At 38.8% G+C, this 15,945-nt stretch overlaps 1 protein-coding gene across 3 annotated transcripts in view; it reads left to right on the top strand.

Moving 5' to 3' along the window:
• Window positions 1-10,365: 10,365 nt before the first annotated feature.
• The window catches only part of Mrpl1 (mitochondrial ribosomal protein L1), a 90,599-nt gene continuing 85,019 nt past the window's right edge, over window positions 10,366-15,945 (top strand). For all 3 annotated transcript variants that reach the window (XM_063247222.1, XM_013141509.3, XM_003477663.5), the window contains exon 1: window positions 10,366-10,571. In XM_063247222.1, coding sequence (XP_063103292.1) covers window positions 10,541-10,571 — 31 coding nt within the window. In that variant the 5' untranslated portion in view covers window positions 10,366-10,540. The remainder of the gene's footprint in view (window positions 10,572-15,945) is intronic.

The raw sequence follows: 15,945 nt of genomic DNA, 5'->3' as shown, positions 1-15,945 counted from the left end.
CTAGTCAAAGGAAAATAAACATTGAATAAGATCTATCAAACCTCATAATTACTGTAACAGTCACACTTGTTTGTATAACTTTTAGATGACTTTCCCCATGCAACTAGTGTTTTCCCAAACCAAATATGAACTAAGACCTTTTATTTCTCTCCCTTTGGGACCCTACCAATAATTAGCGGCTTTGCAACTCACCTCTGAAAACTCCCCCCACTCCCAAGGGAGTGTCTCATTAAGTGTTCCCAGACACATTTGCTACTGTATGGCATCAACCTTTTCTGTCTGCTGGTTTTTGTGATCTTCTATCCCGTTGTGACATTCATCCTTGTAAGGTCCTGGACAGAGGCAGTTTCCTGAGAATCACACTCAAAATTTGTGCCCCGTCTTGCTGGTCCTATGCCCTTCAAACACCTCACTTTCCTCAGAAAGATTCACTTCTCAGAGCCCAGCATAGACACCCCTGAGGATGGCAGGCTCCCCCTCTGTGGGTCCAATTTGTATCTGACTCTCAGGGTGCCATGGCTTACATTTAAGTGAGAGACCCGACTTCCTGAATCTGTTCTAGGCGCTGTGCTTATAGTGATTGTGGTAAACCTGCAAAAATCCCCACCCTCCTTCTCAACCACAGAAAGTGTCTGGCCTCTTCCTATAGCAGGGCCTTGAGAACTGGCATGCCTGTTTCTCCCTGGCCTTCCACAGCTCTCCTGGGGCAAGTTCAGGACAGCAATGCATTCTTGAAAGAATTAAATGTTAAATATCATTTATGATAAAAGTTAAAAGTTAACCAGTATAGAAGAAAAGATTAAAAGTTACCAGTACAGAATTGATTGTTAGTTTAAAAGGCTTTTCATCTAATAACTCTTCTATTCATAAACCTGCCGTGGTCATTATTATTTTTCTTAGACCTTTGGAGAAATCCATTTTCTTTCTAAATATAGTCTGTTTTTCTTGATGGCTCAAGATGATAATGACTTCCTGTCTTTGGCCCAGTCCCTGTGGTGTGTTTTATGCTAGGGTTTAGAGCTCTGTTGTCTTTCCCAGAGATGCCAGAAAAATGTCTCTTATTGAGACATGATTAGCCCTTCAAATATCTACAGTTTGGGATCAGTTCTCAAGAGGAAGGGCCACTGGAACTGAGGCACTGTAGTGGAGACTCATGTGCTCCCCAAAGACCATCATCACCTTCTTCAGATGTAAAGGTAGAAGTAAGGAGTCGGGGCCCTTTCTGGGCTTGATCACACTAGGGCAGCCTGACTGGACCTCTGATTTCCTGATTATTGAAGATCCCACCACTGAGTATCTTTTGTCTTTGTCCCCCACTTTCCTGTACTCTTCTGCCTCTGCTACTTAATAACTACAGGAAGAAGAAAAATGCTAACCCAGCGGCAACAACAGAAACAGATGGAAGAAAATGTTTTGATAAAGATGTAATGCTACTTGTCATGGGTAAATATTGGAGTATTCACATTCAATATTATTCAGGTAAAAATAATTAAGAAATAATACCCAAGTTTGCCTCAAAACCCTAGGCTTATTTCCACAGCAGATACCTAGAAATAGAGAAGAACTTATTAAACCCTAAGGCTGGAACTTGGCAGGGAACTCAGCCTCAGACTAACCTAATAATAATAAAAAGACAAGGCCTAAAAGGAGTGTAACAACAAAATGTCAAGCTTACTTCTAAGTGTACAAAACAAAGCCACACAGCACAAAAGGGAGGAAGAGTGTCATATCCTTCCAATTACTTACACCCACCTCTGGTGAGTTATGCACACTCTGCTATAAAAATAAGATATCTTTCCGAGAATTGCTTTGGTATTGTTACTTTTCTCAGGTGTGTAAGCTTTTTTTAATATGCATCTCCATATTTTAGATAAATATTCCAAACCAGTTTTACCTCCTTTGCGAATCACAGACAAAAAAATTAACTCTAATTAGTGTTTTGTTGGCACTTGTGATTTATGTGCTTAGCTTTGAAGATCAAAACACAGTATATATGTGCTCACATGTTGCTTACTTTCTCCCACACACTCTGATGTTATCTGGCCATTTTCTAATTGAAAGTATCAGCATAAAAAATATTGACTCATCGGTGTTGGTAAGTATAAAGTATAAGGGCAGTAGTCAAGAAGGAGGAAGGTGCAGAGGTCGGAAGCACTGGCTCTGATTTTAGAATCTAACAATAGCCTGTGGCCTGGGGTAAGAAAATTCTTTGGGTCTTAGTTTCTCCGTCTTGAAAATGGGAATTAAGCACGATACCATATGAAGGCTGCTTAGCATAGTGTCTGGCACAACATATGAATGTGACACATGTACAACTGAGGTTAAGAATGGTGACTCTGAAAAAAAAAAAACAGACTTTGGAGCCAGGCATTCTGAGTTCAAATCTTGACTTCTCTAAATGGGCAAGATACTTAACTTTTTGGTGACTGGCTCCTTTATCTGTGAAATGAGAATAATTATAGCATTTATCTCATAGAGTTTTTGTGATTATTTAAAGAATTAAAATATGTGGACCCCTTAGAAGCATGCCTGGTATACACTAAGTAGTAGTAGTATTCGTACTGTCCAAAATAGTAGTGACATGTGGTTTTAACATGTGAAATGTAGTCTTACATCATGTTTCAAGTATAATGGACATGGCAGATTTCAAATATTTAATATAAAAATGTAAACTGTATAAATAGTTTTTAGATTACATGTTGAATTTATGTATTTGGGGGGTTAAGTAAATTGTAGAATTAATTATATTTGTTTCTTTGCACTTAATGTCATTATTAGAAAATTTAAAAGTGAAGATGTGATTTGTACTATATATATATACATACATACATATGTGCAGTGTTATTCTAGAATCTAGAAATATTAAAACAAAAAGTTCATCAAAGATATCCTTTTAATTTAGTTAAAAATTCAGGATATTTGGGCTTTTTTATCATAAAGAAGTGTTGAGGAAAAGCAAGTGAATTACAAAGTGCTATATGAGGCCACGAGAACTTAGAATTACATTATGTTTTCCAGAACTATTGTTCTTTTCTCCTCTAAAGGGTTTTGTTCAGTTTGTAAATACATTTTAAGACAGATACAGGCAGTGGGCATGATTGCATATGCTTGTAATCCCAGGACTCTAGGAAGTTGAGACTGGATGATTGCAAGTCTGGGCCCAGCCTGGGCAACTAAGCAGTTTAGCAAGACCTTGTCTCAAAAAAGGGGCACTGATGTTGGGGATGCAACTCAGTGTGAAGGCTGTGGGTTCCATCCTTAGTATCACGAGGCAAGTGGTAGGTACAGACACAGGCAACCTAGAGCATAAGCTTGGTGAGACTCCTAGGAAGATGACAGTCTGTCATTGCTGTGTCACAAAAGGGAGAAACTGTGGGTGGTTAAAGATGGGAACATATTTATGCATGTGAAGGAAAGGCTTAAATGACGGCACCAACGCTGTTCTCAAATTCTAAAAAGTTTGCCATATAGAAATGGAACTGACATAAAGTATGTAGTTAGGTCCAAGTTACAGAACTATTTCAGCTTTAATTTATGCAACAGCATTTTAACAATTAGTGTTAACCAAAAAATTGGAATGAGCTACCTTTTAGAATATTCAAGATTTTGTCACCAGAAATTAATCAGAGAATTATAAAAAGGTACGAAAATGAAAGACATCCAAAAGCTTTTCAGATTCTGAGATTTCATGATTAAGGCTGTGCTACCAGTCTTGGAATAGATCTGCCAATTCATGTATCATGACCAGAATAACTAGAGTCCTGCAGTTTTAATTAGGTTTTATAAGGAGATACAGAAATGTACTGGTGCTAGCTCAAGAAAGCAGGAGTTATTGTAGAGATATTTATAATAGATGCAAGGAGCTCACAGGAGCACAGTGACAGAGCAGGCTTGACACGAACTGTGACAGGAACTGAGATGATACTTGCTATCTTCCTCTTGAAGGCAGTGATCTCTTTCTTCCTTATAGTACCTACTTCTCTCAGCATCCCCCACTTCCTCCTATTCTTGCAACTAACTGATTCATGTAACTCTACTCGCTCATCATCCCTGTTTCCTGACAATTTATGTCTTTCCCCAGTCGTGAACCTATCCTATGATTTTAAGAGCTTGAATCCTGCCACCTACGTTTCAATCTTTCATTTTCCCAATGCCAGTTTCTTGACAGAAATACTTGGTTCAACTTTTCTTTTTGAGTCAGTTCACTGGCCACAGTATGGATGAATATTATGTCTTTGTTTCCTGTTGCCATAACAGAATACCTGAGACTCGATGATTTATAAAGAATAGAGGTAAAGGTGAATACAGTGGCACATGCCTTTAATCCAAGCTACTCAAGAGGACCACAAGTTCATGGCTAAAGTAGGTAATGTAACAAGAATCTACTTGGAAAAAATATATTTTAAAAAAGAGCTGGTGATGTAGCTCAGTGGGTTCAACCCCAGTATGAGAAAGAGAGAGAGAGAGAGAGAGAGAGAGAGAGAGAGAGAGAGAGATCAGTCTGAAGGCTGGGAGCCCAAGAGCATGATGCTGGCATCTGCTTCCCTTCTGGTGAACCTCATGACACAAGGTCAAGTGAGACCCTAAAAAAGAAAGAAATGGAACAGCACATGGGAGTAACCTGGGCTATAGAGGGAAAAAGGACTAACTCCTGCCATAGCTAATCCCTTCCCCAAGGAAAAGAATGATCCATTCATGAGAGCTCTGCTCCCATGATTCAAACATGTCCCAGCAGGCTGCACCCCCTAACACTGTGGCATTGAGGAATTAAACTTCAGCATCAGTTTTAGCAAGAACAAACCATATGCAAATGACAGGATATGGTTTGCATTGATTCAAATAACAGGATGAATTTTGTTTATGTGAGAGAAGACGTTTCTATCAGAAGTAGGGGATTACTCATATTTCTAATATCTCCACTGCAAGGTGGAAGTAATGAAGTTTATATTGAGACATTCAGGAATCCACTAGAGCTTACATGTATTAGGGAAAAAAAGTCTATTCAAAAGTACCTAGTTTGGGGCTAATGTAGACTGATGGAGATTTTGTTCTTCAAACTATTTCAGGAACAGCAGCATCCATATCACCTAGAAGTCCATTAGAAACTAAAATTCTGAGCCTTATCCAAGACCTAGCAATTGCAAACATACACTTTAATAAGATTTCCAGGTAATATTTGTGTGTACTAAAGTTTGAGGATTATGACCACCTGCGTGGGGTACACATCTGTAATCTCAGCAATTTGGGAGACTGAGACAGGAGGATTGAAAGTGGGAGCCCAGCATGGGTGATTTAATGAGACCCCATTTCAGAGTGCTTGTCTAGAAAATGCAAGGGCCCAGTTTTGGAAAAAAATTGAGAAGTACAGATTTTGGTTTGATTTAGGGGGTCTCCCACCCTTGTACTAAGGTTTGAACTCAGGGCCTTTACACTTAACTGCATTTCCAACCGTTTTTAAAATTTGAGGCAGGTTCTTGTTAACTTCCTCAACCTGAAGTGAAACTTGTGACCTGCCTCTTTATCCTCCCAGAACACTGGGATTATAGGTGTGTGCTACCATGCACTGCTAATTTAGGTTTAATATTTACAGAAAGTTTTTACTAGGAAACTTCCAGTAATATGTTGTAGCCATGTGAAAACCAAGTGATAAATTATAATAAATTTTGTAAGCTGGTTGATTTTGTCTTTGGAGGCTTGAAATCAATTATTCTGAAAGTACTTATAGCATGGAAATAGGCAAACACTGCCAATTCAATTCTTTCATACTAGAAAAAAAAACAGTTGTTAAACTTCTGTCAGCATACCACAGGATAGTTCTGGTTTCCTCATTAAACCTGGAATTAAAATAGACTCCTGGAGAGATAGAAAGGCTCCCACATATGTAGTTCAAAGTGAAATGAGTTGCAAACTGTCACTCATAAATATTCAAATTTAAGACTAAAAACTAGTCAGGTACAGTGGCCCACACCTATCATCCCAACACCTTGGGATACTGAGGCAGAAGAATGGCACATTGGAGGCCAACCTGGGCTTCGCAGTGCGTTCAAGTCTGGTTTGGACTAAACAGTGAGATAGTGTATCTAAATTCAACAACCAACCAAACAAAACAAAAATACCTACTATTTTAGATAAATTTTTATTAAAAAATAATCTGAATAAATGAGCAGATGTTAGGGGTAGAGTAGGGAATTTAGGAGTTGGTAACACTTTAAATTCAGTTAAATATACATAAAGGCATTGGAAATTCTTCTTGCTGATTGTGTATTTTTTTTCCTTTGGTGGTCCTGAGGATTGAAGCCAGGAGCACAGTATCACTGAGCTATGTTCCCAGCCCTTTTTATTTTTTTTATTTTGAAACAGGGCCTTGGTAAACTACCCTGGCAGGACTCAAGCGTGTGATCCTCCTTTCTCAGCCTTCCTCAGTACTGGGATTATAGGTGTGTGGCATCATACCTGGCAATATTGAACATTTCTGAGGTAAATAACAGTTTCTGTGTAGAACTGGAGAAGATAAGAGTGGGTAGACTCTGGCTCTAGAGGATGCCGCATGGAGATGTTTTGTAGCCTACATAATATTGAGTATAAAATGATTACACAAAAAGTAATGTTAGTTACGGATACAAATGTCTCATGGTATTATACCAGAAGTAATTATCAAAGTAAAGAGTTAGGCCAGTACATCAGCATCATCTGAAAACCTAACATAAATGCAAATCTAGGCTGGGTATGATGGCGCAAACCTGTTACCCAGCCTCTGTAAAGCCGAGGCAAGAAGTTCAGAAGTTTGAGCTCAGTCTTGGCAATTTATTGACTTAGCAAGACCTTGTGTCAAAATAAAAATAAAAAGGTCTGGGAGTGTCACTCAGTGTGAAGATCTAGCTTCAATTCCCAGAAGAAAAGCAAGCAAGCAAGCGAGCCAGATTCACAGGTTTCCCCTCCACGCCTACTGTATCAGAAACCTATAGTATGGAACTTATCAATCTGAGTTTAATAAGCCCTCTGAGTGATTCTAGTGCACACTACTGACACAGAAATATTCCAGAGTTCCTTTTGTCCAATAAGAGACTCTATTTTGTTTTGGTTCTGGGGATTGAACTCACAACCTCATGCTTACCAGGCAAGTGCTAAATCCCAGCCCAAGAATCTATTTTTAATTCTAATTCCAAACAGGAATTGACTGTGCTTGTAGAAGGGTTTACAGCTCAACTGGGAGATGCTTGAAGAAAGTAAAGATACCAGTCAGTACAACAACAGGGCTAGGCACATATTTAGGAATTTTTCCCAAAATGTTAGCCAAGCTGGCATTTTGCCAAGACTTTTGGAGCTCCTAAATCTTTCCAGAAATCAACAGAGAAACATTTCAGTTGATTGGTTGGTTGACTGATTTTTGAACTACGGCCTCATCATGTAGTTCTGATTGACCTTGAACTCACTATATAGCTCAAACTGGCTTTGTGCTTAAGACAGTCTACCTGCCTCAGCCTCCTGAGTGGTGGGATTACAGGCATGTGTCACCACGACCAGCACTAGAAGTTTCATTTTAAAACAAACTCTGAGAATGAGTATGAACACAGCCTAAAGCTTTTCTGCAAATGCTAAATATGAACAAAATGGCATCCTGGCATATATTGGTGAAGCAGGTTAGGGTGTGGCAAACTGGCTGGGTATGTAGGCATGACTCGTTAATCATGCAGCACCTGGGACCAATCAGAGAATGGTGTTTTCAGTTCTTTGGAGAACTCAAGCCAGTTTTTGACAGCATAGCCTAATTCTGATGTCAGCCTGAGGTATGACAAAAGACAACAGCCAATAAGCTCTCAGCCACTGTTGCTCCCTTTCACAATGGTCTGCACTTAGTCTGCAGGGTGCACTTCTTTTCCTGCAGCTAAATGGCCCATTTGCACTGCACAGCATATCTCTTTTCCTACCTTTAATAACTGTAAAAACCTTATTACCTTTTGCACTTGTTTTGTCCAATTCTTTGTTCAGGACAAGACAAATTTAGAAAGAATCTCTAGAAGCAGACTCCAGAACCGCAGAACATATAGTATGGGGACAAGAACAGTGTCAATTATATTACTATATAAGCAGATATTTCATTTTGATTTTGTAAACTTACTTATGATATCTATTTGCGAGCACTTACACTGTGCCAGATAGTGTAGAAGTACCTCTGTAAATTGTCTCATTATTGGGCTGGAGATTTAGCTCAGCGGCATAAGCGCCTGCCTTGCAAGCAGGCAGTCGTGAGTTCCATCCCCGGTTCCAATAAAAAAAAAAAGAAAAGAAAAAAGAAATTGTCTCATTATTAACTTGTATCACAAAGGAAGAAATGGAGACCCAGAGAAGTATAACTTATCCTGTGACACAACTAGTAAGTTGTGATACTTGGATTAAAAACCAGAAGTTTGGATCTTGAGCACCACCAACTAACCAGAAGGTTTCACTGCTTTTTTTCAGCAAGGAAGAACATTATTTTGTAATGAATATTTAAAGGTTTGGAGTTTCCACTGCAGCACATTGATTTTTTTCATCAAGTTGTTTTATAGTTTTTATATATTTTCAAACTAAAAGACCTATTATGACATAACTGGACACTGGGCCCCCCGACTCATGCCATTAATTTCCAGTGTCCAAAGGAGGCAATGAGGCAAGCTGTACCTACATAGGATGTTGCTGTAATGATGGGAACTATACTACCCACTACTGAGTCTCAATACTGAATGGTCATATTCCCCGATTAGAACAGAAACACAAAGAGGCCTGCAGATGGGGAACAAATGTAAAGACTAAGTTCCAAATCCCTTATTTGGGTGTCTGCTTTGCCTGAAATGGACTAGGTGAACTTCTGTAAAGTGGATTACTTTTTAAGTGTCCTGGGAGTGACTTTGTTTTTTCATTACATCTATATCTAGCCAGGTACACTGCTTGACACATGACAGATGCTTATGTATTTGTAGGAAAAAAGGGGAGGGTTAGGGTTAGGAAAGAAGGGCAGGCAGGAAGAAGAAATTTATAAAGGTAAATGCATGTTTCAGTGCTTTTTTTTTTTTTTGCATAAGAGACACAAATGGTTGTGAAAGCTTTGAAGTAACTGTTTCAGAAAAGGCAATAGTTTTCTAATTTTATGTAGATGAGCACTACATATGAATGTGAAGGAAAACATCTGGGAAATTTTTCTTAGATCCAGTCCAGCTTTTGTGAGCAGCATGGAATAAGGTAAACTTTGTGTGGTTGACATTTTAAGAGTTACTAACTCATGCATGCATGTATTCATTTATTAAGCATTTATTGAGAGCCTCACAAATGACCCCATACTGTAATAGGTGCTGAAGTTACAAAAATGAATGAGATCAATTCTGCCCACAAAGAGTTGAGACAGGTGTGGAAATACATAGCAATGGCTTTACAACTCTTCGAATTTACTAAAACACAGTGACTTGCACAATTTACTAAAAACAAAAAAGCCTGTGAGTTGTATGACACATAAATTATATTTTAAAATTGCTTCGAATAAACAAACCCAGATACAACTCCTAGGAACTACTTAAAACCGGGGTAAGCTGGTTATAACTCAGCCTGGCAAGGCAGAGGAAAACTTCATCCATGAGTAAAGTCCAACCTGAAATTAAAAAGATAACAAAACAAGATGCAAGACACTTCAAGCAGAGAGGACAGACTGATCCAAGCCACACGGGTGAGAAACCGTGTGCGTGCGTGAGTGTGAGTTAGGTAGCAGGGGCCAGGGGGGCCTTTTAGAGATGCCACTCATTGGAGGCTTTTATTTTAAACTGGGAAGTGATATAATCCGTGACCAGATTTGCTTTAGATAAACTACACCAACAGCTGTAATGGAATGGAAAGGACATTCAGGACTTTTCTTTTTCCAGAATAATTTATCATGAGTCTCAAAGCTGCCAAACTAAAATTAGACATGTTTACATAAATGTCAAGTATTGTATTTTTATTCAACTGACCCTATGGCAGTGTTGGGATGGGAATGTAAATATTAATCTTACGTTACTATTAGTGTAAATTAAAACTATTGATTTTTATAGTGAGCTAAGTAGGGAGTTAGCTGGGGAGAGGAACGCCTGCCCTCTGCTAGGTTGGGAGCCTGGCGGACTTCCCTTCCCTTTTCAGGGGGAAGTGGGCAGCTTACCGCTGAGCCACAGCTTCCGCCCAACTTTGTAGGTTTTTAAAAGGCCCTGAACAAATTAGATAGGCTCCCTCACGACCTATTACAACCCTTCTGAATACATCTGCATGATTAAAAAAGATAAAAGAAGGGAAGAATAAAATTACAGCGTCTCCAACAAGACCGTCCTGCCGAAACCTCACAGCTCCGAGGACCGCGAAGGCCACGGAGAGCTTACAGTGACACCTACACGCTTGCGGGAAGCCTATTTTCGTCCCCGCCCGTTCCTCTTGCTCTTTCTAAACCCTTCCCCTTCCGCCAATTCCGGAGCGGAACCTTTGTGAAGGTCTTCCCAGTTGAAACGTGGGACAAATTTCGCCAACACAATCCGTAACGGTTAACATGGCGGCGGCCGTAAGGTACCTCGGCAGGGGTAAGTTAGAGGTTTGTCTTGGACTTCATAGTTCTGACAGTTGAATTCTGGTGCGGCAGAGTGCCAGCCAGAGTCAGCTCAGCACCGGTCAGCTTTAAGTGCTCGAAATTTGCCGCGCACTGTCTGGTTCCAAGTTGTTTGGAGGGATTATCACTTAAAAGTGCCCTTTCAGAGGCACTTTTTTTAGACCCAGTCTTTTGAGGATGGCATGGGAAGTGGATTGCGTTGAGTCCGCCCAGCTAGCCGTGGGGAAGGCTAGGCCAGGGTCCTATCTTTGGTCCTGATTGTGTGGGGTGGGAGTCCGTAGAGTTTGATACGTGCCTAGAGTTCCAGTTACAGAAAGGTGGTGTATTTAAGTGGGTTGTGCCTATAAACTTTGACAGTTTTACAAGTGCTGATTGGTGTTCTCTGCAGATGATTCCAGTTCTTCCAGACGTTATCTAATTTAGATAAATGTTTATCATTGAGATGCAAATTCTGTAGTATTTCTTAATAGCAGCTTTTCAGGAATGAATGAAGCTCACAATTTTGTGTAATTTATTTAGAATGAATTTTTTTGAACAGTGTTTTTTTTTTGTTTTTGTTGTGTGTTTGAAGTACAATGATATCCCATATGCTGTTACTGAATTAAGGTAGACTGTCAGGCGGAGGCTACAACCATAATCAACGTTTTGCAGAGGAAGAAACTGACTTACTATGTTGATCAAATTCGTACAGTAAGTGAAAGAAGGGTTGAAGCTTGTACTCTTCCCAGGCCACCGATTTTTTTGTTTTGTTTTTCGTTTTTTTTTTTTTTTTTTCCATGAAATCCAAGGTCACCGATGTTTTGCAGTGCTAGGGAATGAACTCATGCATGCTAGGTAGGCCTCTATCACTGAGCTCCATCCCCAGTCTCTGATTCTCCACTGCCCCCTTTATAAAACGCTGTATCAGTTTTCCTTATGAACTTCATAAAGAGAAGACGTTAAGACCAATATCCATTACTTGGGATAGTAGTTGAAAATTTAGATTTGCAAGAGACCACAACAGACTTAAGTGAGTAAGATATCTATATTTATATATGTATATACATATATTTATTGCTGAAGAGATTGATGGTATTTTCATATATGGTAGAAAACCAAAAAAGGGGACAGAAGATTATCATTCCTGTCTGCCACATTTTCTGCTCTTCCAGGATACTTTTTTTTTTCCGGTCTTTTTCCTTTTTATCAGTACCAGGGATCGAACTCAGGACTGCCTGCTTGCAAGGCTGGCACTTAGGCCGCTGAGCTAAATCCCCAGCCCCAGGATACTTTTTCTTAATATTTTTCCTATTTCTCCTGTCATTGCTTTTCATGACTTGGTTTGTTCGTCTTTCTCTACCAAGTCTTTTTCTTTTGAATTTCATAAAAGCTAGGTATTTTGGTATCATAATTTTGGTATCTAAATTCACTCTTTTGGCATAAATTCACACCCACCCCTTTTCTTCTAGAAATTAGCCTTCACACTGAGCTACAACCCCAGTCCTCTTTATTTATTTATTTTTTTGGATACAGTCTTGCTAAGTCACTAAATTGCTGAGTTGCCTAGTGGGGCTCAAACTTGCCATTCTCAGCCTCCCAGAGTGTTAGGATTACAGGCAAGCACCACCACACCTGCCTGTGAATTTTCTCCTTTAGTGATCTCATCCATGTTTCATTGCCTTAACTATTGTATTTTTATGACGGTCAACTTTGTATCTGCAGTTGGGACTTCTCTCCTGAAGTTAGTCTTACACTCATCTGAATGTTCTAGGTCTCTACTTTGATAGCTTATGGGTACCACATGTTTAAAATTAAATTCACTTTCAGAGCTGCAGTCTTCCTCATCTGATTTGATGGAACTCCACCCATTCAGTTGTCCAGGCCAAAATCTGAGATCTTTGACTGCTCTCTTTTTCTCATGCTTCATAGAAAATCTAGTTGACTTAATCCTCAAATTAACATAGATTTTGACTTTTTACTGTAACACTGTTCTAAGTTACCACCGTCTTTTACCTGGATTTTCTCTATAGTTCTTCTCTGATTATGTATTAAATTGTTCTTTTAAAAATTTAAATCATATGATCATGTGCCCTGAGCTCTGAAAAGCCTGTCCAGAGTCCTTAAATGGCCCACAGTTGTGATACTAATTTTCTTAGTCATCACTGAACACTTCATATTAGGCTGTTATGCATTTAGTGTGCCAAGTACACATTAGATCAACGCACCCTCCCTCCCGTCTTGCTCCCTTTTCCTCCCTCCCTGCTTCCCTCTCTTTCTGCCTCTCTTCTGAGTTCTGAGGTTCTTCCCCAGTGCTTTTCTTTTTTGACACAGGTCCTCATTAAGTTGCCCAGGTGGACTTAAACTTGTGATCCTTTTGTCCTCCTGTCTCAGCTTCCCATAGATTTTTTAGTATATGTTATTTTTGCTTTTATTTGCATTTATCTTATCCTGAATTTATTCTTGTACATGGTTTTTGTTTCTTCAGTTTCTTTTGGGATATGTTTTCTTTGGTGCGACTTCTTTTGGTTTAGGAACCATTTCTTCGTTTTCAGTGTGGATCATCTTAATATGGCAGGGAGGCTCATGTGTGTGTTAACCTGATCATGAGATAGGTAAGCATGCTTTGTTGATCTGGATATATTCAGTTGCCAGAGTATTGATATTTTCAGCAGTACTCAACATTTTTAAGCTTGGACTACAAAAATTCATCACTTTTTGGAGGCACAAGTCCTTTGTTCAGCCCCATTGTTTTGTATCAGTTCTTTCTGTAAGATCAAATAGTACACATTGCTCATTTAAAAGTAACATCTTTTAGGTACTTGGTGACTTTTTTTTTTTTTTTTGTAGCAGGAATTGAACTCATGACCTTGTACTTGCCAGGCTGACACTGTACCACTGAGCTATACTGCCCCACAGGTGTTCTTAAAGTGAAAATTTGAACCTTTTGATTTGCTTGATTTTTGTGAGATTTTCTGGGTGAACCATTTTTACAAATCACCTTAGGCTACTTACAGGAAGACCAATATTTTTTTAATTGACCCATAATAACTAAGATATATTGTGTATAGGTATGAATTCCCTATAATGAATGTGATCATTATGTATATTTATATTTTAAAAGTTGACCATAGTGTGCAAATTCATAGGGTACAATTAACATGTCAACTCTGTAGTGATAGTATCAGGATAATTGGCATATCTGTCACCTAAGACATTTGTCATTTCTTTGTGTTGAAGGGAGCATTCAAGATCCCCTTTACTGGTTATTTTAAAATGTACAATTAATTTGTTTTTGTTTTTGTTGTTATTGTTGTTTTATTTTTGGTACCGAGGATAGAACTCATGACCATGTACTTACCAGGCAAGCACTTGAACCACTGAGATAAATCCCTGGCCCTGTGTACAATTAATTGTTGTTAATAGTTGTGCTTCTGTACTATAGAACATTTGCAGTTATTCTTCTGATCCAGCATCACCCTTGTATTAACTATTCTCTTTCCCTCCCCTTTTTACCCCCAGCTCATCCCAGCCTCTGGTGATCATTCTTCTACTTACTACTATGAATCTGACTTTTTAATATTTTGTTTCTAGGGACCAGCGATATAGCTCAGCAGCACAGGTGCCTGCCTGGCAAGTGCAAGGTCCTGAGTTTGATTCTTGGTACCAAAAAAAAGGTTCTGTTTCTAAGATCATGCACATTAGATTCTGAAGGCTTAGTACAAAAAAGGTAAAATATCTAGATTGAACCTAGGACCTTTGCACTAATCTATATTACCAGCCCTTTTCATATTTATTTTTTGAAATAAGATCTAAGTCAAAGTTGCCCAGGATGGGCTAAAACTTGTGATTCTCTCACCTTAGCCTCCCAGAATCCTGAGATTATCCTGTGTGCTACCATGCTTGGATTATTTTTGCCTTTTTTTTTAACTGATGCCATTAGAAAATTTAAAATTACATGTTGCTTGTGTAATACATCTATTGAATAACACCAGCCAACAGTCATCTACATCATCTGTTACTTGCTTTTTTTCCCCATCCTCCAATTCACCTCTCTGATCTCTTCTTCATTTAACTTCCTTCATACTCTGCTATAGTCCCAATGGCTTTCTTGTTTCTTTCTGTTTTCAAGGCAGGATCTTGCTATGCATCTCAGGGTAGCCTTGAACTCATGGTATTACTGATGTATTCTTCTCAACATTGGGATCACAGATGTCTACCAGCACACATGGTTCCTCCTTGTTCCTTATACCAAGAACACTTCTGTCTTGAGATCTTTGGTCTGACACACTTTTCTAGATACTTACACTCTTAACTTTCTCATTTCTTTAATTCTTTGCTCAAATGCCACTTTTAAAATGAGGCCTAGTTTAACCACTTCATTTAAAATTGCAAACTATGGTGGCTCACACCTGTAATCCCAGCACTTGAGAGGCTGAGGCAGGAGAATTGTTGCGAGTTCGAGACCAGCCTGGGCTACAAAGTGAGCTCAAGGCCAGCCTGAACTGCATAGCGAGACCCTGTCTCAAAAAGACAATAAATAAATAAATAAATAAATGTAAAATTGCAAACTACTTTTCCCTTGTACTCAGTCTTGTTTATCATGCACTCTTTCTTTTCCCCCATATTATATTTATTAATATTGTCTCCCCTCAGTGGAACATAAGTTTCATGAAGATAGGGATTTTGTGTTTTGTCCATTGACATAGCTTAAATCAGTGATAGCGAACCTGAATGATACAATCTACTGTGACACATGTGCTATCTATTCACCAGCACTGTCTTAACTGTTTAAAGCAGTGCTAGCACATACTCAGTGTGATCAAAAATACAGTGAATGTTCAAATTTAAGTTTTATTACAGTAAAAGATATTGCCATTAATCACCCTGAAAATACTTCCCCTTGCTTCAAACATACTTTCCCATTGTTCTCACCATTTTCTGAAGTACTTTTAGATGTCTTTAGTTGTATTGTTATGACTGTTTCCATTTACTGAAGTGCTTAAAAACATTTGCCTTTCATGGTTTTTTAACTTTGGAAAGGAGCCAGAAGTGGCAATGATGCTGGATTGGGTGAGTAAAGTGGATGAAGACATATTGTAAGTTTTTATGAGCCTGCCTTTCTGTTGGTAAGCATTTGACAGCTGCATTCACTGTGTTTTGGGTCATTCTTTGTAAAGACACTCATGAAGGAGGACTTGCAGAATTGCTTCAGAAAGTGGCAAGAATGATATGATAAGTGTATTTGAATAAAGGAAGAATATATTGAAGGAGATTAATGGTATTGCATCTTTCACTGTAATAAATTTTAGAATTTAAACATATTTTTGATCAGCCCTTATGCTTTGTTGGCACATTCATTATTGAATGAA

Source organism: Cavia porcellus, unplaced genomic scaffold (genome assembly GCF_034190915.1).
Source record: "Cavia porcellus strain 051 isolate PalLab524CR breed Dunkin Hartley unplaced genomic scaffold, mCavPor4.1 scaffold_4, whole genome shotgun sequence".
NCBI classification, from domain to species: Eukaryota; Metazoa; Chordata; class Mammalia; order Rodentia; family Caviidae; genus Cavia; species Cavia porcellus.
Note: the sequence above shows the minus strand (reverse complement) of the source record. Positions and strands in the feature narration are given on the sequence as shown.